The following is a 17,366-nucleotide window of genomic DNA, read 5'->3' on the forward strand; positions in this document are numbered from 1 at the left end:
GTCCTTCTCGCCTGGCGTGCGTGAGACGGCCGGTGTTAGCGAACAGGCATGGTATAAGGTAAATGTGACTAGTTTAACAATAAAATTGGAAAAATACGCTTTTACGATCAAATCAAGTCATTTCAATCAGTTGTCTCTCTTGCTCGTATGTAGAATGTGAGGAACTAAGATTTCTCATTTGCTTTTATATAGAGTGTAAAGAAATAACTAAATAATGCATAGTATAAGGATTGTAAGGATTTTCGCCTGTCACATGGCAGACAGACGGATAATAAAGGGATGCTATAATTATGGGTTCCATTATTTTTCTCATGAGGTACGGAACTCAATCGACCAGAATAAGCACACCATCAGTAAGGTGTACTCGAAATTTTGATTGCATTACAGAACAAGAAGTATAATATAGATAATTCAGAAATTACTCCGTTTTTTTTTCTTTTCCAGTTTACCAAATATATCAAACCACCATTTTGCTACCCTAGCCATTTTTATTTCTTATATTATCAAAGTCTCTTTATCAAAACATTATTCATATTTATAAAAATTTTCATTTCATTATTCATCTTTATCAGAATATTAATCAATTGTGATTACATTAATAAACTTGACACTCATTACTTTGAGAAACTTTTACACAGTAGAAAAAAGCCGATCACGAGGCAGGATTCGAACCCGCGCCAATTGGCGTAGCGGATTGTTAACAAACATTCCCTCTTCTAAAGCACTTGAATGCTAATAAAACTAAACACAAACTACAGAACTTCTCCCACAAAATCAGACCCACGATCACACCACATGGCACACCAGAAAGACCAGCCACACCGCCCCCACTCACCCACAACGGTGATGCACCTCTCCTGCAGGGACAGCTCCTTCGCCTTCTGCGAGATCTGCACGTAACTGCCGCTCTGCTCCTTGATCTGCTTGATGTAGTTGCCGCCCTTGCCGATTATCATGCCGGCCGTCGAGTTGGGCACCAGAATTTTCACCTGGAATCACATCATTTTTTCTATAATATGAGATTATTGACTGTTTTATTTTTTTGTGGTATTATAAACTAGAGCGAGGTCATATTGTCTCCAATGTACAGCTCTTTGGAATGTCTTTCGGAATTGCTCTGGAAAACAGTTTGTATAGAGAATAGGAGAGGGGATAAAGGGAGGTGTTCCTGTGCCAGTAGACGTTTGAACACATCACCGCTTCGTAGTTTTCGTCAGTAAAATTTGGAATTTGCGTGTTTGTGTGTACGTGTAAGCGTGTGTATGTGATTGTGAATTCCCAAGCATCTAGGATATATTAAATCTTTCAACTCTAACCCATTAATCCACTCTCATCAAACCGCCACGGGCTTCCCTGTAACACAATTATACACACACAGACACACCCACTTGAACGCGAGACCTTCGTCATAATACCTAGGCCATGAACTGGATATACTGGCAAACCCTAGCTTAGTACATTAAGGATGATTAATAAAGCTTTGAATCGACGGCCACGCATTACCAAGGTCGTATGAGCTGACAAAAGTGGCGACAATCGGTCAGTGTATAGCTATATCATATATTTGTATAGCTATATCTTAAATCAACCCAGTATCGTTGGCGAGGTCGATTCGACACGACAAAGTGAAATTATACGCTGAAAACGTAATCTGTGTTATTTATATGCCACGGCTATTGTTTGTTAGAAATGTAGTTATTTCTGAGTTTATATATAATAAACTGTGGGAGAAATCCATCAAGCAAGAGTGTACTTAATTAATGTGTTGTTACATATAGATATGTTTGGAGAATTCTGCAATAATTATGTTCTACAAAAAATAATATATAGTTAAATAAAAACACATGTAAATGATACAATCCACTTAACGCAATTGCTCTTATACAGAGCATGCGAAAAGAAATGGCTTAATCCTGACGATTCTAAGTCCAGTTTTATAAAATTTCGCAGCAGTTTTACTTAATTTTTAAATATGTGACGTCGTCGTGTATAGCGAGAAATCTTCTAACAACAGCTAACTTTTATAAATTTCTTTGATATAAAAACGGAAGCAACACAAGGGGGTGTTCTATAAATAATCTCATTGATAGTCTAATTTATTCATAGAATAAATATGCTGTGTTATCATCAGCACACGTATTATAGCGAATACTACAGGTATTGCTTCAAGGTTATAATTGTAGCGATGATAGAAAACTACATAAAATAATAAGACTAACTGAATTACTTGTTAGATTTTATCCTATATCCTGCTATGCGAAAGTTTGTGAGGATGGATGCATGTGTATGTGTATGTATGTTTATCACTCTTTCACGCAAAAACTACTGAACCGATTGCAATGAAATTTGGTAAGTAAGATAGCTGGACAACTGGAATAACATAAAGGCAACTTTTTATCCCGATATTCTTACGGGATACGGGCTTACGCGGGTGAAACCGCGGGGCGCAGCTAGCATATCATATAGGCATGTATTTGATTGTATTATACAACCTGGTGTCAGAACTAGTTGCAAGTATGGAAAACGAGTTAATAACTCGAAATAACCAGTGCTACACATTGAATACCAGTTAGAGCTAGTTCATCACGCGAATAGCAAACAAACATCTATTACACTATATATATTTATTTGCTTAAAAAGATTGAAATTCATCCGTTTCAAACAACACGATAGTTTGACATTTTCCAAAAATACACGAACACGCATTACAAATGTCCGCTATCGCGGTGTGATAACCCCCTCTATCTACAAAAACTATCAAAATTGCATAACACTGCCCGGTCTGTCTAACAGTCTCCATAATGTTATTATGTATTGGGTACTAAGCGTAGAGTTTCAACAAAATAGAGCTGGCAGGAACTTTCTCAGGACTCTTCAGGACTCTTTTCGTATCATATCAACATTTACATCAACCTATTTATACTAAATCTAATTTAACAATTTTCAAATATAAATATGGGCGTATCATACGTTATATAGAACAAACGTAAAACGTCTGCTGTCATATTTAAATACACATAATTGATCTATTCTATAGGATAAACTGTAGTTTCCTCCAATGTATTGCACAGGCTTCATTTGGTATACGATATAACGACGACTATTTTTTTTGACCTTCAATAAAGCCATTAACAAAGACAAGAAGAAGAACTTCTCTTTGATCGTAATCACGACCAGAAGTATGTTAAGATTAATGTTTTGAAGAAAAAAACATTTGCGTTTTTGCTGTTTTGCTGTATGTTTGTAATGTTTTCATATAAAAGCTCAAACATTCATTCACTATTAGAATCCTGCATGTTTACTGAGTCATGAGAGCACAGTGACATGGTCTATATATGTATCACGGGCGAAGCCGGTGCGAGCACCTAATATTTTATCAAACTGAATAAACGATACGTATTTTTACTATTAATGTACTAACTAGCAATAACTCTGATTATGCAACTATCCTCTAGAGATTCAACTCCCCAAGCCAGTTATTGTCTTGTCTGGCATTGATCAATCGATTTCATTGGCTGCAACCTTCGCATGATCTCACATGCTGCCATATCGATTTATTACTGTATTATTTATTATTCATTATTTGATATTTCACACCTTAAAACATTGAAATATACATGCTGTGAAGGTATTTTTACGCAATCATAAGATAACTTAACAAGAATAATATATATTCAAATTCTTTATTGCCTCAAACTTATTGCATACATTTCAATTGAAAACGTATTTAGGATGTATTAAAAGCCTATCCCTACTAATATTATAAATGCGAGAGTAATTCTTGTCCTGTCTGTCTCTCCTTAACGCCTAAACCACTCAACCAATTTGGATGAAATTTGTCAAAAAGATAATTTAACGCCCGAGAAAGGACATAGGATATTTTTCATTCCGGAATTCCATTTCCATCTTTTACGTTAACTACACGGGCGAAACACCTAGTCTAATATATAAAATTCTCGTGTCACAGTTTTCGTTGCCATACTCCTCCGAAACGGCTTGACCGATTTTGATGAAATTTTTTGTGCTTATCCGGTACCTATGAGAATCGGCCAACATCTGTTTTTCATCACCCTAAATGATAAGAGTAAGGCAGAATAGCGTATGCCGGGTGCAGCTAGTTTTCTATAAAATAAACAATAATTTTCAATAATACAGGGATATAGAATTAGAAAACTATCAACAGAGTACAACTATAGGCATTGCAATAGCGAAGCCACACATTCAACCTACGTATACTATTACATTAAAAGATTATATTTACAGCAAATGTAATAATTTAAAAGCATATTCATTTACGCGACGGTTAACTCATTATCAGTGGTGATAAGAGCTGATAACGCGTGCCCACATGTCTGCATGTTTAATCAATACATTACGATTCGAACACTACTTGAAGTGTAGCAGTCTGTTCATAATAATTGCTACTAAAACATAAGAGATTTGGTTGGCAACCTTCAAATCTATACATAATTCGGAAAATTCAGAAATATAAGTAGTATAATTATCTAAACACAATCAATCTACCATAAACGCTCCTTAAAAATGAGTCCAGCTGTGTCAGAGATGCTCCGGAACAAAAAGGGACATAAATATTCCGACATCTCCCTCAGTATTAAGCAAAAAATCTTCCGAAAAACGGTCCTGCGTGATAGACATTAGTTCTTTCCAATATAATTAGAGGACATTATGAATTGGCACATGTATCGCTCGAACTGCTTCCTAACGTACAAATTGCATACAACAGGCCCGTCCATTGCATCGTACCATCGCACAACTCAGCGTATTCCAAATGGCATTAATACGCAGTCACGTGGGCGTACACGTGACGGCACATGCGTCAGTGCTCAGTATGCTTAGGGCTTTGCGGAGATTAGCAATTATTGTTCTTTAAAAATAAATAAACCACTGCCAAGGGCGATTGCCGATGGCCACAATATATTCGTAGTTATTTTTTCCTTAATACGTTCACATTTATGCTCGGCGAGTTGCGAGCGGTTCGACAGACGCAAAGGGGACGTTAACTGGGATTTCTACATTTTCGCAAAAGCTTTAGGTGGTCCCATTTGTATTCAAGTGCACAAAAACTAGGTCATTGCGAATACTAGCGCATACGGTGCAGAATGACCTATTCTTTTTTGTGCCTAGTGGAATACCAACCTAGGAATTGAGTACTTCTTCCTTATTATATTTCACATAGATGGAAAAAGATTAAGACATTTGCAGAGGTAAGACATAATATACATATGGATTGCAGAAGAGCAAGGACTGGGCAGGATAAGGAAAACGCTCTAGGCTCACCCAAGCAAATTTAAATGTTTCGATGACACGCCAATCCCCTGTGGATGTGTGGAACCTTCTCCGATGCAAACTCGCCCCATACGTATCCGAGCATACTCTTCACCCAAAATACAGTTATTATAAAAAGCCAATTATACATTGGTACCTAATTGAAGTACTTTGATCAGGCATTAATTGAACATAACTCGCTTTAGTGCGGTCAGGTTCCGCAGGGAAGCATGACGCAGTCCACAAATAAACATGTTGCGAGATGCGAAAGAGAGAAGATTTATGCATCTTTAAAAACTTTGACCGTTTCTAATTGATTGCACCACTCCAACCCCGAAAGCTGATAATATAGTGATTTATTATCCAATAATATCCATAGAAAACACTATCTATTTGTCACTCATTGCCACAAAGTCATGGAACTTGAACCTTGCACTTCCGATCACGACCGCGCCAGCTAATCGTGGCAACTTATGACATGGCGTTTAATGTGAAAGTATCAAGTATACGTTAGAAGGAGAATGCTATTCCGCACTGTTATAGCTAACGATTCATCTGCAGCATGATGCATCACACAAACTTATTCGTTACTAGCAGCGCCACGCGGTTTCGGATAAAAAGTTATGTTTATATTATGTGTATATGTTATTCCAGTTGTCCAGCTGTCTACGTACCAAATTTCATTGCAATCGGTTCAGTAGTTATTGCGTGAAAGAGCAACAAACGCACACATATCCCCACAAACTTTCGCATTTATAATATTAGTAGGACTAGTAGAATAGGATGATAATTTAATGCATATATTACGCATACATAAACCTATCTTTTCCGTAGTAAGCCCATGACTAATTCCTCCATATATTTTTATTCAGTATTCATATCTTTCTAAACTTCCGCTTGATAAAGGAGTATTGAACGGGTCCTTTATGCTTTAGCGTAATTATATAAAATACTAGACGCTTGTCCCGGCTCCGCCCGGATATCAAGTTTCCGGTTTTATCCCAAGGGAACATTTAATCGGGATAAAAATTATCCTATCACCCAAGTCAGCTCATACCCTGTCTGTATATCAATTTTCATCAAAATCCGTTCAGTAGTTTGAGCGTGATTGACAGACAAACATCCAAACAAACAAACTTTCTCATTTATAATATTGTATTTTCTTAACTTAAGAATCCTCTATACACAATTACGAATTCTTTTAGTACACACCTGGGTCTTAAAGTAGGTGAAATGAACGACTCTAGTTGTCTTTAGTTATTGAAAGAAAGCAAGTATCTATTTGAAGGATATCATATAACTTATTTATTATATTACAGGCACCAGCTTTCAAATATAAAAAAAGAATCATATAAATCTATTGACCCAGTCAAAATGTTATAAAGTAACAAACACAAAAAAAGACGAATTGAGAAACTCCCGCTTATTTTGAAGTCGGTTGAAAATTAACATCACGAGTCATCAGCATCATCATATCAAAGAGCACAGGACAAATGACTATCCCGCCCACCAAAATGTACTTACACCATTCGATACTATAACGTTTCTTATCATAATGAAAGCGAAATAACGCATGACACTAAGTACAATTAAAACCCAGTATTACAGGGTATTTATCGATACATCTAACAGGCATTACTGCTCGTACACCGGTAATCCCGGGCGCATTATGCAAATGTGAAGTTCGGATAATTTGATTAACATTTCGCCGGATGCGTGCCGCGCCTGCATGCATCCATTTAATAAACATTAACGATATTGTTGCATTGGATGGGGCGTGGATCGTGTTATGTGTTTTCTTTAAACTCGAAATCAACTATTGATGCTTTTAAATGGGCTTCCCAAGTCCTTGCCTAAGAAGAATTTTACTCTATAGGAATAAACCACGTTCTTATATGTGCCACTATAAAGAAAATTGCTTACAACTATTAATAACCCCTAACAAAATAAAAAATATTTATTAATAAGTACTTTCTTTAACAGCAATATAAGATTCCCATGTTCCAATCAATACAGCAAACCAGAATCCCCGACCACCGCACCCACCTGTTTGTCCCTATCCTGGGGCATCTTCGCGTCCACGCCGTCCGGGAACGGCTTCACCAGTTCCGGCTTCTCCTTGATCTTGTCCATGATGAAGTCCAGCACCACCATGATGCCGTCCACCGAGCCGGTGATCAGGCACGCGCGCTCCGTTGTGCCTGGAAGTTCGAGTTGACGATAAGTGACGATACGTGCAATTAATTATCTTATAAACTGGATACTTTTATGATTTAAATAAGTAGGTACAGATCCAATAATTCATGAAAATCTGGAGATGAGAGATGATAGAAAATACGTTTGCTTGTGTTTTAAGTTATTTATTGAAACTTTTTGTAGTCACTTACAGTAATTGTGACCAATTACAAATAAGGTTATGCGCAAAATTTCTTCTCTTTTCAACCAATAAATGTTTAGTTTTTTTATCAACATTATTAAAGTATAAATCATTGAGAAAATAGCCATAAAATATGTTTTACGGGGATGCAACGTTAGCATCGCGTGTTGCATGAGCATAAACAATATTTATCGGCGGCAATAGACTGGCGGTTGGACGTGGATGGGGCTCGCACCGGAATCAAACTTAATATTAAATAAAAATCACTCGGGACATAATCGGTACGGAATGCCAGCACACGAAGTGATAAGGCAACTTTTCATAATGTTTGTTTTATATTTGGTTTATTTGTGTTTATATAACTGATCATTGTTTTGATGTAAGTGTATTAGATAATGTTTTTTTTTTCTATACAATCTTTTTTTAAAAGACTATAATTTATGGTCTACGTTGCTAGGCCTTCGCACCACACATCAATTCCATTTACTTTCCATGGCTTAAGTGAAACGGTCTATTAAAACTTAATTTTTTTTAAATAATATAGTCATGTATTATTAAAACAATCGTTTCTCATTATGCTTGTTACATTTCGCCATGTTTTTCTGGAAGAGATCACTTCTAAATGATGAGGCCGCCCAACAGATAGTACCCTTTTTAAACCACATTATTTAATCCCTCTACCATGTACAATCTTGTTGAAGAGTTTAAATACATAAATATATGATTATCAAACAAATTGCCACAGATTATATAAGATCAGTAGGTTTATACTCTAGAATCTAGTTATTATAGCGTAGCGTGCTATATTTCTTTTGTGACCTATACTTTTTCTATTTCCACAACACACACGTGGACGTATCATTTGACACGAATTTCACATACGATATGCCTTTGATATAGAATTAATATTTGCAGTACGTATAATAGCTGAACTGACAAACAACATGTGAATTTTTCTACATTATTTGCGTAAACCTTCAATCAGTTCAAATTAAAGAATGTTGTGTTTAATATCTATGTATTAATCCCTACTATTATATATTCGGTAGTAGCACTGTCTCTCGTCACGCCTAAACCACTGAACCGATTTGGATGAAATTTGGTACGGACATAGATTGAGACCCGAGAAAGGACATGGGATAGTTATTCTCCCAGAAATCCCACGGGAACGGGAACTATACGGGGAAATCTCCCATACTGTTCTGTCTGTCTGTACATAATTTCCTTTTATTGCGCACGCTTTAAATAAAACATATTTTCGTATGTTGCCTTCACATATCTCGAAAATACAAATAAGACATTTTCTTGCATTCGAATTGACTTGCTAATGCCTTCACGGCTTTAACACCTTAAAACGCATCACCAGAAGCTGGTTAACGAGCCATCGCCAACATTGTCATGCGCCTGCGACGCAGCTAACGCTTCTTCAACCTGTCGTAGCGTTACATCACGTCACGTAACGCAACGTCACGTCACGTCACGGTATCCGCTCGCGCCGTAACGCTCTGTCAGCCACTTGACGTGCTTAATTTACCTTCAAACAAGTCTATGAACATTTGACACGGCGTAGTGGGCAGGCGATAAATCAGAAAGATATTGTGTTTGATAAAAACACGTTATAGTTTAAGTGATGGAAAATAAAAATCTGTAGTTATCCGCAAAATGTTCTTTTGGCAAGAGATAAGGAAGAAGGATTATACGCTGAAAACGGTCTCAATGTTAATTTTATTAACAAAAAAAAATCTCAATTATTAACTAAAATTTGACCTTGAACCCCTTGTAACCCGTTTCAGAGAATCTCAAGTTTTTTTACACTAATTCCTTTATGTACGCCACTCCTTGTTCACCAAATATTTCAAAGTAATTAAAATTATGTCAATACTAGCTGCGCCCCGCGGTTTCACTCGCGTAAGTGCGTATCCCGTAGGAATATCGGGATAAAAAGTAGCCTTTATGTCAATTCAGCTGTCCAGCTATCTACGTACCAAATTTCATTGCAATCGGTTAAGTAGCTTTTGCGTGAAAGAGCAACAAACACAAACACACACACACATCCTTACAAACTTTCGCATTTATAATATTACTAGGATAGGATGTGTAATGCTACTCCTTTAAAATACTATGTTGCCAGTGGCAGCTGTAGCGTTTGAAATCAAATAAAGGTTAGGTTTCTTGCATAAACGCTCCAATAAAAAAGCACTTGAACGAATTAACGGCGTCTGTAAAGCGAGCGAACGGACGATCCACTTACTCCTCAACTCGCTCAAAGCCCATCCATTTGTAAACGATCATACAATTCGTAAAACAATACTCGGAAATATTTACTTAAAAACTAGGCGAGTTAATGCACTTCCTAGTAATTAAATATAGTTAGAATATCCTAAATTTAGTATAGCATATAATAATACCCATTTCTATGTTGGGAATATTGTTGAATATATTTTCGAAACAATGAAACTTTCATAGATTTCTAAGTGACTAAGAACTAGTGAACGTACCGCAGTTTTAAATATAACAAAGGCTAATACTACACATGACATCGTTTAGTCAATTTGTGGTGAAAAAACTATTGCTAACCAACCAACCATCAGTTATATTTTTCGCACTTTGTAATCAGAATTCACAATATTTCTAACAAATTTTTCATTGTTTCAATATTCCATTTAACACAGTTAGTACCGACCACCAAAACCGCAGATAAATTGTAAATTCTCTTACAATTTCCATCAAAGAGAACAAGAAAGTTAGCTGGAATCTTTGAAAATTTTCCTATTTCGAGGTCCGTCCCGCTTCGGTCAAATGACCTCTGCTGAAGCTGAAGAATTCTTTCGACTCGAGCTTTTTGTAAGTCCGAGGTTATTCTAAACGTTGTGAATTATGATAAAAGGAAATATTAATTAATGTTGGTATTTGAGAACGCAACCTTTATTTCGTTTAGTTTATGTTAACTGGAAATGTTAGGTTGGCAACATTTATTTTTTCTTTTATTTTTGTGATCTGTGGCTGATGAACGGTTGTGTAAAATCTTTCTCAATAAATATCTATTTTCATCGGATTCTAAATCAGTTTAATTTAATCATCCACATCTAAAAATCATCAACTAACGGTCAAATAAAATTATGTCCTTAATCATATCATAACTTAGGACGAGTAAAGTATGTCTTGATCTTTTTTATTTAATAATAGAAATCTTGGGTTTGAATAATAGAAGACCTGCTTTTGTTATATGACTTAAGTCTTTATTCAATTGAACTTAAAACCATGCAAAAAACCATGTAATCACAATGAAAATTAATAAAGACGTCATTTACATGTCGTTTATGATAGACATCACAAAAAGTATGTCTGTATATCGTGTCATTTATTTATATATCTAACACACTTCAATAAGATTGTACAAAGAACAAAACATGAAAATAACACGATTTAAAAATGAGGTCTTAGTATACCATATTCCTGCGAAACGGCTGGACCGATTCTCGTAAAATTCTGTGAGCATATCGCGAATCTATTCATACCCCTAAACGACAAGAGTAAGACAGAACAGCGTTCACCGACTCAGCTTACTGTACGTACATTAAATTTCTTCCAAATTCACCGCCACCCAAACCGAAGTCACTTAGTAAACGTCAAATATGTAATTTTGCCAACATTTCACGAGCCGAGTCGGGCGTGCGGGTGAATTACACTAAAAGCCCGTCCAACGCGCAGATTAGCTCATCCCTTGGTGAGGGCGAATCCCCGAACCGTCGTGTTTTTTGTAAATAGCAATTAGTATTAAAGCGAAATTATTTCCCATCTTCATGGCTCGTTCGAGAGATCGATTAACTTAAAATTTTAACTCACAAGTATCAGATTGTATATATTACGTCCGTGATATTGCTAGAATGTTGCCAGTTATAAATAAACCGCCTTTAAATAAATTTGTTTACATCGCTTATCACCCGGTGTCTCTGGAAGCATTAATTAAAATACCTAACAATATCCTTATCGCAACTAACTATGTATTCGTTGATCATTTCAAATTCTCGACCTCGGGGTCAATGCCCCCCCCCAACAGTTTGCGGCATTTCAATATCCTCACCCATAATAACACTTGTTACCGCACCCACTAACATATATTATTCCGACCTCACATAGCCAATTAGTCTTTCTTCGCAAATTTTTAAGATCGTATCAGCGAACCTTAAAAATTCATATAATAACCGGCCAGAACGGAGATACTTAACATTTTATGTAATTACACAAAAAAAAAACCTAAACCAACTAAACCTCGCCCTATAGTCGTAAATAACTCTCGTGTTAACTGTTTCCAAACCAGTACCCACGCTCATTGCAGTGTTAGATGAAGAGCAAACATCCATACAAGATACGCTTACAGACGAGCATCTGAATACCAGTTGAAAAAGTGCTATCACAATAAACGTTAATACAACAACAGCGCCAGATGATCGTTTCGAAACGCGAGACCGATAAAGCCAGACACACACAACAGATCACACAACACAACCTCTGATAATGAACGATCCTGTTGAAACCGAAGCATTCAACAGTCAACAGGACGACTTGGTGATAGACACATCATCAGAGTTTATTTGCGTGATCGCGACGTGACGTGCCGACGTCGCGCGGACAAATTAATCCGTGCTGATTTATCTTCAGAATGTTGATTATTGGAGACTTTGTTTAAATAATGGATACAGACAAGCAGATGTTAAAGAACGTAGAATCGCCAGAGCGATTTGATATTATTTCGGGCGAACAATGCTTTGGCCATCACTACATAGTATAAGACGAAGTCGCTTTTTCTGTCTCTATGTCCCTTTGTATGCTTAAATCTTTAAAACTACGCAACGGATTGTGATGGGTTTTTTCTAATCGATAGAGTAATTTAAGAGGAAGCTTTATAACAACATCTATTAAACTACTCCGAATTAACGCGTGCAAAGCCACGGGCAAAAGTTACTTTCGTAATAAAATAACCTAAAAAATACATTGAATATAATTCGAATTCATATTATTATTTCAATTATCTAAAATCGAGTAATTATGCTAATTTAAACTACTGTTTGGTAGACAAAAAGTCAAATTAATCACTTAGTTCTGACGTTTTATTATGCTTACTAAAAAAGAAAAAGGTTTCAATCCAAAAGACTATTTAGAACTATATATTTTGTGTCTATTTCCTCAACTCCTCGAAACCTCGTACCGAATATAAAACTTACAAATGTGAATTGTACAAAAAAGTTTCACAACACAAGTCAAGGAAACATTGAATTCCTCGGACAACCAGTTTTCTAAATCTCATCGATATTAATTTCGTCTTCAACCTGTATACGCTGCATGACATTATGCAACTCTGGGCATACGTGCAGAACCGGTTCGGCTCCCTTGACCTTGAGTGCCGCTGGGCAACTTTGAGATTTATGTGATAATTTTAGCGCTCATATTCGCTTGTAACCGGGTCATTAACATTTGGTACCACTCCAACGTTGCCGCAATTGAGTACAGTGGGCCAAAAACCAAGAATCTCATGCAGGTGACGATTTGTCGAGTTAGCGTCGGAACGTTGACGCAAACGTGACAAGCGAAGTCTCGCTGAGCGTATTGGTGCTGAGCTATTAACCGAACGAAAGGCGGAGTAACGCTGGCGGGTGCAGAGCACGCGGCCGCGAAGGATTTGTGTCGTGTGCGGCTAATGTGTGCAATACAATGCCGCGGCAAGGTCGCACGGCACGGAGATTACCTGTATTATCCAATTATACACGCTATTGAGTTATTGTTGCACTTAGCGTTCGTGTGTAACAAATGCACAAATGTCAGCTCGTTCAGTTATACGTTATGCAGTTTGAGAAACTATTACTTCGATCACAATTACATCTTGATATGTTTAATGCATAAATTGTTAACATCTAATGATGTTGTTTTAATGAACAAACGAACACGTTTTTACAATCTCTCGCACTTCGTGTTTAGCTATCTTGATATCACATTAACAACGCTATCACATTCCTAACAATTCTGATATATACATCATCAACCAAAGTACACGTTAATCTAAATACAGCAGACATAAAAACCTCGGCAAAAGCTAATAAGAACTCTGACGTCATTAATCTTAAACATCATTCATAACTGAAACTCGGCAAAGCACAGCAATAAAATTTAAGTGGGCCAACGTCGAACAGTAAACAAATTGTAACTAATGCAAAATGTAATTGCTGCAAACGAATCGTAAAACATAACAATTGGTGGAGTAATTTGCGCAGTCGGTGACGATTTGCCTGTAGTTATATAACGAGATGTACGAGGACAAGCGTCTCTAAGTCATGGGGCATAAGAACTATGCGAAACAACAATGGATGCGACGAAAGAAGTGTCCCATTAGACTGTGTCAGGGTGTCAAGATGAATGTTCTGCTATTTTTAGGTCAAGGTCACTGAGCACGCCAACTTTTGGACGCGAGTGATACAAAAATGATGTATCTGCAAATGACATTACAGCTGATGAGAACTAATCTCTGAAAATTTGTTGAATATTTTACTAACGTAGATTTATCTAGCTAACAACAAAAAAAGCATTAGTCACATTTCATGTTAACTTTAATGAGTTCTCATGCTTTTTACTTTTGGCATTGATGTATTTAGCATATTTCGATGAAATTTTCAACACGGATTCGCTTTAATTTAAAGGTAGACAATATATCGAAAGAGATAGGTGACATTTAAATGTTAGCAGTGACTAAGAATGCCGCTGAATTTATTTACCGTTCGCCCCCTGTTGACGAAAAATCACATGCCCACCGTGTGATGGAGTCGGACGAATATAGCCACCCAAACATTCAGTCTAGAGTTTAAGTTTATAAACAGTTGGCTATTTATATCTAGGTGACATCACATCTGTGCATGATGGAGTCGCCTTGAGCCGGCGCGATTGGAAGATTGCAACCTGTTCCGCCCCCGTCGCGTTTAAGCTCTAATCACTTGTAACATATCGTCGTCGAGTTACATCGAGCGTTCGAGCGCCGAGTGGGCAGGAGTATGAGATTTTTACCGTGATTGCTTGTCACTTTAGCTTTGTGAAGGCGTTGTGGAGCCGTATTTCAACACGATGTTAAAATAGACCACATTTCCGAAGACCTCTCATCGCACCGTTTCGTCGGTCCCTTATTTCGAACTTCGCAGATAAAGCGATGTAAATTGACAGCTGTAGATAGAACAACAAAATGTATTTAAACTTCACATATACAAAATTAGGTATAAAATTATTAAACGAAGCTTCGTTTTTCCTCAACGCCCGTAGGCGATATGCACACACACCGGTGTCATCATTTATTCTTGTAATTCAAGATGACGTTACGGCTCACAATAATATTGTACTTTCACATCGAAAGCGTCTTTTTACGAGCCATCGCACCAAAAGAGTGAATGGGACACATAATGATGACCACGGACGGTGCGTGTAACGTGTTTTGTTATGAAAACATTGTGCTCCGAATGTTTAATTGTACAATACGACAATAGTGAAGGGAAGTCGATATTATAGAATGTGTTAAATTTGTAATATCTGATTATAGGTGACTTATATTACTCATGGCAAACAATTGTTGGTTTCATTCATAAAAGCAACGACCTTCTGATTCATTTTCAACCACGGTACTCAATAAAACTGGAGTCTACGTAGGCGATATTTAGACTGGAATGTCCTTATGATTTTTGTCCACAATTACGCAGCTTTAGAATTATTTTATTAAGGTTAATTTCCATGATATACTATGAAAAATGGTGGCCTATAGATAATCATAAGTGTAAAAATTTTTATTAGTGGTACCGTTAAATCCACAACCACTCCAGTTGAAGTTGAAACACAGTTAATTGTTACGACCCGGATGGTACAAATTACCAACTCCAATTGCATCGAAACTCGGGTGAGAAATGAATTATTTAAACGAAAATATTAAATCCAATCAGGAACAATGAGCAGCTGAAAAACTTTTTCAAGACACGTTCACTTTCAATGGAACGGCGTGATTAATAGTGCCTATGGCTTTATATTCATGAAAAATGCTATTGTATTCGAGTGAATCATTAAAATCTTTTTTGATGGCGTCAGTGGAGAAAGAATAGAGAGACTTTTAAATAAGTCCACGGCGAAAATAGGCCACTAGGCCAATTACACACGATGTCCAAACCGCGTCTTGGCGCATGGCGGGGCGAAAGTCGGCAATGCTGCTAGATATACTGCACGTAGGCGTTGCTACAACTGTTTAGTGACGATTTTGAAAAAGTTTCAAGAAATCAATTACCGTGTGTATATCGTAATCTGCAGTAAATATTAAACGATATTATTATTTTCGATACTGAAATCTTGGAAAGCCCATGTACATTTGAATTATCATTACACATTGTAAACGTATATCATTTCACAACCTTGAAAGCTTTTAAAATAACAAAACAAAAAACAAACACAAGGATCGCTTCAAGAAGTGGGCGCTGTCATCTAGACAGATGAGGGAGGCGGGCGGGCGCGACAATGGCTGAAGAGATATGAAGAGATTGCTCTAGACAGTCCAGAGATGCTTTACTTAAAAATCTGCAAAAGACAATTTTATAAGCGTCCATTCTTTCGGCGACACGTACTGGCGATCGATACTTTAATAACGTTCATCTGAAATCATCTCCGCACTTTCTACACTAATTTCACAAAGCAGTCACAGTTCAAAATGCCCCGGGTATTATATTCTGAAAGCACCAACGTCGGAATTTAATTTATAGAGCCAGCACCGACAGCGTTGGAGCGTTCAGAATCTCAGAGGTTGCCGTCCAAAAATTAATGTTCAAAGACTATTTATAATAGCAAAATCAACGTTAAGTGATACGCCGACAAATTGGATTGTACAATTCATATTTCATTAGCAAGATCAAGCGCAAACAATCCGTTACCAGATTCGTACAACTCCACAAAAGCCAGATGAACATTTAGAAACATAACGAAGTTCCGCAGCGAGTTTAATTAATGGAGAACAAAATTGATATTTATTACGCTCGTACAAAGCTCTCGAGTGCAGCGATGAATCACGAGAGCACCTTACCAGCTCGCCCCACGAATTTGGCTAAAAATTAGGTTAAACGAATGCACAGCCCAATTTTCGTGGCTAGTTCCGAGAGCCGGATGGGGGTGATTAATATCACTGATGGACCGAACGTTTGTCGTTGCCTGTGTTTTGCGCAGTTAATGTTAGCAGCATAACAATTGCATTGCGCCACGCGCATGACAATTTACTTTTAATTCCACCTTCGATGATGTCATCTATATAAGTATTCAATTTCTCACAGGTATTGCGGTTAGTGGCGATTAGCTGTTAATCATTTGTTCGAGCTGTTTTACCTTCGTTTTTATTATGACTCGAAATTATTGCTTTATCGCTAACTGTAATTTATTGCTAAGTTGGTTTGTAATCGATTTTACGACGGTTTCGCTACGATCTAAGCAATGTAACACACATGTGCGCTATACGACTAATGTGTTGCTTATTTAACAAGCTAGTTTCTCATGAATAAATTAATCATTGATCACACTTTGAAAAGTAATGAGATCAATGTCAAAATCATTCCAAGCATTATTTTTCCATCACCATTAAAAACATTGCAGTCTTGTTCTGTGTTAAATTTCCTTTCCACTCATCATCATCATCATCATCATC

General features: G+C 37.0%; 1 protein-coding gene across 1 annotated transcript in view; it reads right to left on the minus strand.

Annotated features, from left to right (window-relative positions):
- The window catches only part of LOC119828759 (RNA-binding protein Nova-2), a 57,863-nt gene that overhangs the window by 6,586 nt on the left and 33,911 nt on the right, over window positions 1-17,366 (minus strand). Inside the window, exons 4-6 of the mRNA XM_038351003.1 lie at window positions 7,333-7,487; window positions 836-989; window positions 1-11 (exon numbers count right to left, since the gene is read on the minus strand). Coding sequence (XP_038206931.1) covers window positions 1-11; window positions 836-989; window positions 7,333-7,487 — 320 coding nt within the window. The remainder of the gene's footprint in view (window positions 12-835; window positions 990-7,332; window positions 7,488-17,366) is intronic.

Source organism: Zerene cesonia, chromosome 8, assembly GCF_012273895.1.
Source record: "Zerene cesonia ecotype Mississippi chromosome 8, Zerene_cesonia_1.1, whole genome shotgun sequence".
Classification (NCBI taxonomy): domain Eukaryota; kingdom Metazoa; phylum Arthropoda; class Insecta; order Lepidoptera; family Pieridae; genus Zerene; species Zerene cesonia.